At 49.5% G+C, this 9,970-nt stretch overlaps 1 protein-coding gene across 8 annotated transcripts in view; it reads right to left on the bottom strand.

The window, feature by feature from the left end:
* PLXNA4 (plexin A4) overlaps positions 1-9,970 on the bottom strand; it is a 458,580-nt gene that overhangs the window by 23,472 nt on the left and 425,138 nt on the right. For all 8 annotated transcript variants that reach the window (XM_078343727.1, XM_078343726.1, XM_078343725.1 and 5 more), the window contains 2 exons: positions 1,596-1,699; positions 966-1,065 (listed from right to left, as the gene is read on the bottom strand). In XM_078343727.1, coding sequence (XP_078199853.1) covers positions 966-1,065; positions 1,596-1,699 — 204 coding nt within the window. The remainder of the gene's footprint in view (positions 1-965; positions 1,066-1,595; positions 1,700-9,970) is intronic.

The following is a 9,970-nucleotide window of genomic DNA, read 5'->3' as shown; positions in this document are numbered from 1 at the left end:
ATCTCCCCCTTCTTTCTGTACCCTGCATCGTGTCAACCCTTAATTATTAAATTTGTAAAAATATAAGCCTGTACTTTTTTAATGCTTTTCCTTGTAAGAGTTCTCAAGTCATGTCTCAAGATGTGTTCTGTGTAGCCAATTAAGTACATACTTAAGAGCAGGTAGCCTGTCTCCCTTAATAACTGCTGATCGGATAAGTAATGGCCTGGTAACCTGCTCACCTTAGTCTGTCCTCCCCTCTGCCTGTGCCAATCATTCCTATTTATTTGCTGAAGCTCCTACCATTGTTTGTGAAGTGTCATGAAATGAGTACTGAGCAGGAAAAAGAAATGGCGGTCCTACTGTGTGCAGGCACTATTCTCTGTATTCATCTATTTATTATCTAGAATGACCTTGTTCAGTTGGTAGATTTTTCAGTCTCTTCTTCTGGTAAAAGTAAACCAAGGCTTATATGGTCATAGGACCAATGCCAAAGCACACAGATAGGGCAGAACAGGGCTCCTTCTGGCTTCTACCCCACCTCCAGCACCCTCTCCCCACCACTGCAGAGCCTCACACCTGGTCTGTACCTGCACTCCACTGCAAAATAACAGTGGCTCTTACAAATCATTTAGCCTCTGTGCATCTGAGTTATAATGTGCTAATATGCATAATAGGGGGAAATAATAATTATTTAATTCATTGGAGTGTTATGAACATGATGTGAGATAATAGCTAGCACACAAGGAAAAGCATCTTACAGCCTGGAAGACATTTATGAAGGTTGGCTTTATTTCTTTTGCACCTGGATGAAGGTCTTGCTTATGCATCAGAAGCCTGAAACCAGGGCTCTCTTCCCCAATGATCAGCCTGCCTGATGCCCCACCACCCCTCTCCAGGAGTCTCCTGCCTTCTGGCTATGCTGCTGTCATGACAGCAACTGCTCAGGACACCCAGGACTCCCCAGGATGCTAGTGGGATCTTACCATATTTACTCGCTGAGGTCCTGGAGACGGTGGAGTTGTTCACTGCATTATATGCTGTCACCTGCTTGGATACTAATGCTACCACGGAACCATCTGGGACCTACAGGGAAAAAGCTTCTCAGGGCCTGGGCGCAGCAGCTCTGCCACTCCAGGAAATAAGGAGAAATCAGGATGAATTTGGCACTAAGGGGCAATTGGTGCCTTGCTGGAGAACTAGGGGACTTTGGAGGCTGTCAGCTTTCCTTGGAGCAAAACAAGACATCGATCTAGATACTGACTAGTGTTTTGTTTTGTGGCTTCTCTTGGAGTAACTTCTGAAGAGCTCATCCCCAGCATTCTCTATCCCAGTGCTTCCCTGGGAGATGACCCAGCCTTAAATGTCCAGAGGAACTTCTCAGGAGGGGACTCTGCCCATGCCCTGCAGAAAATGTGCATGTCAGCATTTTATTGCCAAAGAAGCCAGGGTTCCCTGGTTTCTTGGTTGGGAGACATCAATTTCCTCTGGATCACTAAGAGAACATGGAGTGTTGGTGAGGAGCTTAGTGTCTAGCTCTGTTATTCCAGGGCAATGACTTCTAGGGCAATGGACATGTAATTGACTAGCTCCTCCCCTTTCCACATTCCCCTCACCTGGTAGTGGGCCAGCGTGTTCAGTCGCTTCCAATCATTCTCAATCTTGGTGGTGATGTCTTCATCCTGCAAGATCATCCTCACCCCACTTCCTTGTCGCCACTCTGCCGAGAGAGAGGTGGCATCTCAGAGAGGCCCTCTGACCCTTCCTGAAGGGAAGCTGAGGACCCCTGTGTAGGTACCCACACAGTGCCATCTCAAGGATGTATCTGTTGCCAGTGCTAGCACATGCTCCTGCGAAAATGGAGTGCTGAAGCTCTCAATGCCAAAAGGCCCTGAGTTCCAGTTCTGGTTCTAATCCCAGCAAACTATGTGACCAAAATGGGGCTGACATCACTTATCCATTCCTGCCCATCTGCTTGCTATGAATGGCCACATCTGTAAAAAGTAGATGCTCAAAAAGCATTGGCCAAATGAATGAGGCACATAATAAAACACTAAGCACTTGATAAAGCATGAGGCAAATGCAAAGTGGGATAGTTGTGGTAGCATGGCTTCTTTGCTTGATTGGAAGCTCTTAGAGCTGATCAAATCAAGCCTGTGGGCTCAGTCACTGTGCAGCCCCAGACCTGTTCCAGGGGTGTATCCTACAGGGTGAAGATGGCAGGTATGTCACCCTTGTCAGGGAGATTGGGTCAAAGAGTGTGGAAAAAATCAGCAAAACTGATTCTCATGCCCATGAACATCCCCTTCCCCACAGTTGATGTAAATGATATCAACGTTGTAATCCATCAACACCTAATTATCTGATGTTGCAAGGATATGCTTACGTCACCATTTTATTCTCAGGGCCTAAACACCTACAACACATGGGCTTACTGATGGATCACACATGGGGAAAGGGGAGGCTGTTTCTCATCAATCAAATCCCCATCACCATACTTGGTACAAATCACGTGTAGGTGAAGAAGTGCACATTCCTATCTTGAAATGTACACACATGAAAATCCATGTGCATGTCAGACACACAAACTCTCATGCAGCACACATGTATGAGCTCACACACTCACACATACCATTCTCATGGACACACACCAGAAAGGAAAAACAGCCTCTTAAATTCAAATGCAACATGTGTTCCAGCCAAGAAGCCAGACGTTTGGTTTCCAGACAGTCCAGATCCTGCTCAATGTTTCTCAGATGCTGATACTTCTGAAATGTACAAAGAACACTAGGCTTGTTCAGAGTGTGGTTAGTTGCTGGATTAAATGCCTGGCAATCACTGCTTGATTCACTACAGATTTCTTCCTGTGTCTCACATGTTCAGATTCTCTTCCTCATTTCCCTCCTGCCAAGCCACATGTGTGGCACAGAGAGCACCAATTCCTCCCTGCATTGTGCATTTATTTTGGTCTGTGCTGCCATCCCCATTTCACAGATGGCATGCCATTTGGAGTAGCAGAGATCCTCCTAAAATCTAAGCCCCTGCCTCCAGTCCCTGGGGCTTCCCTGCTGCCTGATTTAGAGCTTAGTGCAGTGGTCAAAGGAGTGAAAGCATAGGGACTACATGCTTGCTCGCTGGAGCGAGAAGTCTCCGGGGACCATCCATCCCTTAGTCCCTTGGATGTCACAGCTAGGATTGCTCATGGTGATTATGGTCTGGGGCAGTTAGGCTGATGGTCAAAGGGGAAAATGGCTCACTAAGGTGTCTGATCACTAGTGTTTTTGCTTATTGTTGTATTGTTTCTTGATTTTTGTTTTTTATTCTATGAATGTATGCATGCATGCATTTTTGAGTGGTTGGAGCAAAGGAAGACGAATCTCTCCAAGCTGGCCAGACAGCTGATGTGCTGTGCAGTTGGATGCTGATGGAGACAAGCCCAGGTTGGGGGGTATACGGCACTGAGCCTCCCTCACTTGCATGGTGAGCAGCACCTGGTTAAGTCGGAAGCTGCCAGGGGTGGAAGAACAGCAGCACAGGAATAGCTTTGGGTCACAACACAAAAGGGAGTCAGCATTCTGCTTTCGTCATATTCAGGGCAGGGAGAGATACAATGAACTCAGCTCTGGACACTAAGTCCTAAGTTCTCTGGCTGGGCCCCAAGGGAGTCTCCACCCAAGTGACCATGGGGCTTCCTAGGACTAGAAGGAGAAGGTGCTGAGAGACAGCCCTTTAGCTGAGCAGCTGCACTGGCACTCCTTGATGATAAAGAATTGTAGCACATCTCAGGGGCATCTGAATAAAGCGCATGGCCTGGCAGACTAAGCAATGACAGATGATGACTAATTCTGGGCCCCAAGGCAGGTCTTCTTCCATGATGCACAATTCCCCTTAGAGCTGTGCAGTGCACAGTCTGGGTGACCATACTCAACAACCCTGGCTGAGTCATGCCGGCAATTATGAGAATGAGAGTGCGCCTACCTCTACCTCCATGACCCTATCCAAAAAGACTGGGTAGAGGATGGTCATGTCTCATTGACAACTATCTCAAAAAGTCAGGAATGTTCCCCCAAAAGCCAATATGAGGAGACGGGGGCTGGAATCAAGAACACTTAGCTTGCTTTTAGATCTCTCAAGGCTATTTTGTTATCTCCTAGACAGAAAAAATTGCTATGTGCTTTTTTTCTGAAATATTAGAAAGGTCAAAGGAGAAGAGAAGAAAGAAGGGAGGAGGAGGAGGAGGGGGAGGAGGAAGAGGAGGAAGAGGAAAAAAGATGAAGATGAAGGAGGAAGAAGAAAGAAGATGAAGATGAAGGAGGAGGAGGAGGAGAAGTAAAAGTTGTTTTATAGCATCTGCAACCTAGTCATAATGACAGAACCCAGAGGGATGGGCGGCTGGTGTGGCCAGCTCCATCCATGAGGCTTTCAGGAAAAAAGCAAGGATCACAAGTAGCCCAACTGGCTGAACCAGGAATGGAGGAGAGAGGGTGGAGTATACCGGGAGGGCAGCCCCACATTTCCCTGGCACAGAATTACTTCAAGTAGGCCAACAAGGAAAGCCACTCCTTAATGTCACTCTTCACCCAAATTCCTTACTTTTACACTGTTCACTTCCATATTTACCTACCCTCCTTCCTTTCCTGAAACCCCTTATTCAGGCCAGTTATGGCCTCTATTTTCCCTAAGCTCGTTATGGAATGTGTCAAGAACAGATAGTGGGCATGGGCTCAGCTTTCTAGAGTGCTCTTGTACAACTTCCTATCCTTCTCTCAACGGAAGTCTGAGCCATAGAGCTTTACTGAGTAAAGCTGGGACCAGGAAAAGCCAAGGTCAAAGGCCAATGGAAGTGGCTTCTTTCTAGCCCAGGAGCAGTGCCCTCTCCCGAACTGCATGGCTGGGCTCATAAAATCTCATCCCCATCCCAAGGAGTAAAGATCCCAAGGTCAGGTTGGGTCAGCTGAGGAAGAGACAGCCCTGCCACCTTGGATATGAAGGCCAGCTCCCTGATCCCCCCATGGTGTGCCCAGCTGGCTGAATCAGCCTCAGGAGGCCCTCTGTGAGGGTAGTATCTAATTTTGTGCTTTGCCACATATGGAATGTGTGGTTAGTTTCAATAACAGTAATGAAAATAAATAGAACCCAGGTCTCCCAGTGCTTGATCCAGCACTCTTCACCAGCTGGGCTCCTTCTGTCTTGCCTATAAAAATTTTTCTCTTTTGAGTTTCTACCTTGGTCAGTAGGAGGTGACCACATTAGGACAGCCAAGAGGCAATGTCACAGCTCAGCCAATGGCCAGCATCCTCCCTTGAAGGCTGAGACTCTTGGGCATTTTTTGCCTGCCCATGGGGCATAGCGAGAAGTTGGAAAACACCTCCCAGGCACTAAATGCAATGAGACACTGAGCCCAGAGACTGCTGAAGCAAATCCTGGTGCAGAGTGCCTCCTCACAAACATCTTCTCCTACAAAAGAGGACACCTACAGTCCCATCTCTCAAGATACGTTTCCTGCAGTCACCATGGTGAGAACCGAGGTCTAGGAGGTGTTGTGGTTCCACACTCATTCATCACACAACACTTGCCCTGTGCCCCCAGTGTACTGGGCATGGCTAGCTGGGCAGGAGAGGTAGTTAAATAGGGAAATGGACTAAAACATAAGCCCTTGTTTTTGATGACTCCTTGTGTAGAGAGGCTGTGCAAGAGCCTGTGGTCAGGGCCAGGGTGAGACAGGGAGGAGGAGATGCAGGGAGCTGGTGGGAAAGGGCTGACCAGTTTAAATTGTGAAGGATGAGTGGGTATTTGCTGGCTGGCCAGGGGGACAGCTGTTCTGGTCTAAAGGTGGCACTCATGTTGCAAATCTAGGGATGGATGAGTCTGAGCAGGAGAAAGTCGAAAGGGGAGGTTGGAGAGGCATGGGAAGGTAAGGAGCTGAAGTAAGAAAGATCCAGCATGCCATGCCAAGGTGTCTGGGGCTGAGCTGAGGTCATGGAGACAGAGTGGGGAGGGGATAAGGAGAGGAGAGCATTACTAGAGGGACAAAGAGGCATGAGCCCTGCCGGGATGGCCGCCTTTGTCCAAAGCAGAAGTGGCAGCGAGGACCTAAGCTAAGGCAGTGGGGTGGGGGTGTGGGTTTCAGGGACACTCAGAAGATGGCCAGGTTGTGCTTGCAGAGTCTCTAGGAAGGGAAGTAACACACTGGCTTGCCTCCAAGTGTGTGGAGATCCACATGATTGGCAGTGGGAAGCTGAGGCATAGAGAGGAAAGAGATCCTCTGCAGGCCAACCTGGAAGGGGACGCTGGCAGGGAAGGCCCCACTAGCCTGGCTCTTGAAAAGAGTCCCCTATCCACCCATAGGTGCTCTGCTGAGAGGCAAACTCCCCAGGGTGCACAGCACCTTGTAGTTCTGGCTCTCACAGTGTAGACATGCAGATAGTTGCAAGGGCACCCACACATTCACACACACGTGCACATGCACCTCCTTTTACCCAGGCTGGGCACCCTTCAGGCTTTGCAGTAACCCCACTTCCAGTCTTCTTATCATCATCTCTCCTTAGACCCATCCCAGGAAACTTCATGAAGGGCTGTTGGAGAAAGGCAAGGGTGGAAGGAAACACCAACCAGGCCTGGCCGAGCCAGCAAAATCGACCTGCACAGTCATGCAGGACCACCTTCATGGACACATGCCTGGACGTCCACCCCTGTACCTTTCCTTGAGGGCACTGTGAACAGGTTCTCACTAGGAGCAGACACCAACCCTATACAGGGCCCACTCCACCCTCCAAACCCCGGGCTGAGGAGGAGGATGCAGGAGGCTCTGCACGCCTATCAGCAGACGAGTCCCAAGGAAACACCTGGTGGGGAGTCCTGAGACCTTCAGCATCCGCCACGCTGAAGTGCTGGGAACAGGCCCCAGAGAAGAGCTGGGAGAGCCAAGAGAAGACCAGAGTGTGACTGCTACAGAGGTCAGAAGGTTGACCTGGGAGCAGGAGAGGTGACCCTCTAAAAATGTTCTGTGTTTTAAAAAAAATGTATTTTAACAGCACGTTCCCAAATATAACATGATTGACCTATGACACCTGGTGATTAAAAGAAAAAATTCCTGAATATAAGTGTGTGCTTTGAACTGAAGGTACTAGGTCTTTGTAAACTGTGAAGTGCTGCGCACTGGTTAGTTGTTGCTATTTGGGGATGCCTGGAGAGCGAAAGGCACAGGAAGTCTGTGTCCTGCTTCCCGATTTAAGGGAGACAAGCTAGGACTCAGTAGATATTCTTGAATATGGAACACAGGGCTCTGGCATCGCTCCAGGTGGTGTGGTGGGTCAAGGAAGAGTTTAGAAGGCAGGTGGTGTCAGTGGGAAGGAGGAAAGGTGACCCTGGCATTCATATGCATGGCACCAAGAGAAAATTGCTAGCTCTGACCTCTCTCTCAGCAGCTCTGCCCGGCAGCCGGATGCCCTGCTCCAGGCACCAAGCACAAAGGACAGGCACACTCACAATCCAATTTGTTACATTTCCACCTTCCAGGGAGAGAGGGAGGTGAAATAAAAAAGAAAGAAAAATCCCATTATCTTTATCTGTCCTTCCCATCAGGTGCAGAGGAAAATGCAAACTGGGGAGACAGCTGCTGTGAACTCTTTATATTTCACTCAGAAGATAGTGTATCTTTTTATTGCCTCCAGGAATTACTTATTTGAAAAAATATATCCTTTCAGCTCGCTCACTTGAGCCGCAAGACAGAGAGAAGGTGGTGGAGTTCTGGGGGCTATTGATAGAGCATTTGCATTAAACTACAGGGATCTCCGGAGGTCACCAGGCAGTTGTAGAGGGGAGAGGAAATGGGCCGCAGAGGAGACTGCTTGTGAAGGGAACTGAGTTCCCCCCACCTCCCTGCTGTGTGACCTGGGCCCAGGCACTGTTTCTCTGAGCCACAGATTTTCCATCTCTGCAGGGGGAAAAGAGTGGAGGAGGAAAAAGACTTCATTCAGACAGAAAAATGTCCTGCCTCTGCCAGTCTGCTAAGAAGTGGGGAACTTCCAAGCACTTTGGCACCCCCATGCCTGGCGCAGAGCTGGCCACAGGGTAGGATCTTCTAGCATTTGTTGAACAGTTTAGTGATGGAAACAGGTATCTCCCCTGCCCAGGTACCTGTGGGTAAAAAGGGACGTGAACCTGGATGTGGGGACAGCCTCACTTGTCACTGAGGGAGTGGTACCTGGGCACTGTACTGTAGAGCTCCGGCTCAGTCCCAAACCCTCCTGTGGTTGCTTTCCTTCCCCAGCTTCCAACAGACTGCAGTGAAGGTGCGCCCTGCGGTTTCTGGGATAGTGAATACCACGTGTCAACTTGGCTGGGCCATAGTGCCCAGATATTTGGTTACACATTATTCGAGATGTTTCCATGAGGGTGTCGTTCTAGAAGATTAACATTTATAGCAGGGTGGATTTTGAATAAAGCAGATTTCTCTCCATAATGTGGATGGGACCCATCCAACCAGCTGACGTCCTGACTAGAACAAAAGCCTGACCTTCCTTGAGAAAGTGGGAATTCTGCCAGCAGACGGCCCTCGGGTTGAACTGCAGTGTTACCTCCTCCCTGGGCCTCCGGCCTGCCAGCCAACCCTGCAGATTTTGGACTTGCCAGCCTCCATAAGAGTGTGGTCCCTTCTTTAAAATAAATATCTGTGTCTCTATTTACACACACACACACACATACACACACACACACACACACACACACACACACACACAACTTTGTTGGTTCTATTTCCTTGGAAAACCCTTGGTTTCCCATCTTGGCTCCTTAACGCTTGGACAGGTCTGGTGAGGGAGTGGAGAGAGAGGAGTGGGAGAGCTCTGAGGAGCTGGGAAAAGCAATGAATAGACATGTCAGGAGTGAGCAGGTAGGCAAAGCCAGGGCCCACGGTGACGATAACAGGCAGGAGGCAAAAGCCAAGCAAGAGTGTACAGGGTTGGGCTGGATTTACTCGGGACAGTGACAGGGTAGTGACAGATGTCTTTGCTTCCTGCTGATGTGGCCTGGGATGGGTGCTCCTGACTTGCCAAGGGCTAGGCTTCAGCAGAGGGAAGGCAGCCTTTGCTGGATGCCCTCAGCTGTGGGAGGAGGCGGCATGGAGGTGGTGGGAGAAAGTCCGGGGTCATGCTGTGCTGTCTTGGCTCTGTCCAGCACATGTGGCTGAGTGAGCGCCAATGTGCTATGCATCCCTTTGGCATAAATAATCACACCTTACATTTGTAAATTGCTCTTAGGCTTTCAAAGCACTTTCACATACATGATGGGAACAGCTTGCCTTGCCTCTCTCCCCCCTTGGGGGCTGTGATTGAATAGTGTGGAAAAAGCATTTGGGTCTCTGAGGAGGCTCCATTTTCCTTGCTATGCAATTTAGCTTTGGTAAGAAGCAGCCTAGAGCTTTGCGGGCAGCTCTAAACTCTGGATTCAAAAGGAAAAAGGGAACTTCTCAGAAGAGCACCCATCGTGGCTGAGCAGGGAGATGCTGCTGAGCAGCTCAGTGTAATGCTCCTCCCCCAGCAAGATGGGGCCCTGAGGATCAGAATGCCCCAGGCCCCTCTTGCTCCTCCCTGTTATCTGTCCCTGCTGTGGGGATCTTAGTCCTCCAGATGTGGCCCAGCAGCATGTGTGATGGCAGAGGGAGCCCCTCTGTTTGTTGGGGCACCTAGAGCTTGAACAGTTATGGTGAGCACTGGAGACCTATTTCCCCTTGGAAGTGGGTAGCCTTTCCCTGGCTCGAGCAGCCTCTAGCTGGGGAGACTAGCCACCCTTGGGCAGGTCCTGGTTGCAGAGCTGCCCTTGGGCTTCCTTTCATCATGGTGGATGGCAAGAGCAACTGCACCTGCTTTGTCTGCTGCTGTTTCTGCTCCAGATAGTCTATAACGCTGGCTGCAGGAGGCTTTGCATCTCATAAAAGACTTGCTTTGCTGGGCTTGCACCCCCAAGCTTTTGAAGGGAATGATTTAAGGGA

This window comes from Callithrix jacchus, chromosome 11 (genome assembly GCF_049354715.1).
Source record: "Callithrix jacchus isolate 240 chromosome 11, calJac240_pri, whole genome shotgun sequence".
In the NCBI taxonomy this organism is placed as follows: domain Eukaryota; kingdom Metazoa; phylum Chordata; class Mammalia; order Primates; family Cebidae; genus Callithrix; species Callithrix jacchus.
Note: the sequence above shows the minus strand (reverse complement) of the source record. Positions and strands in the feature narration are given on the sequence as shown.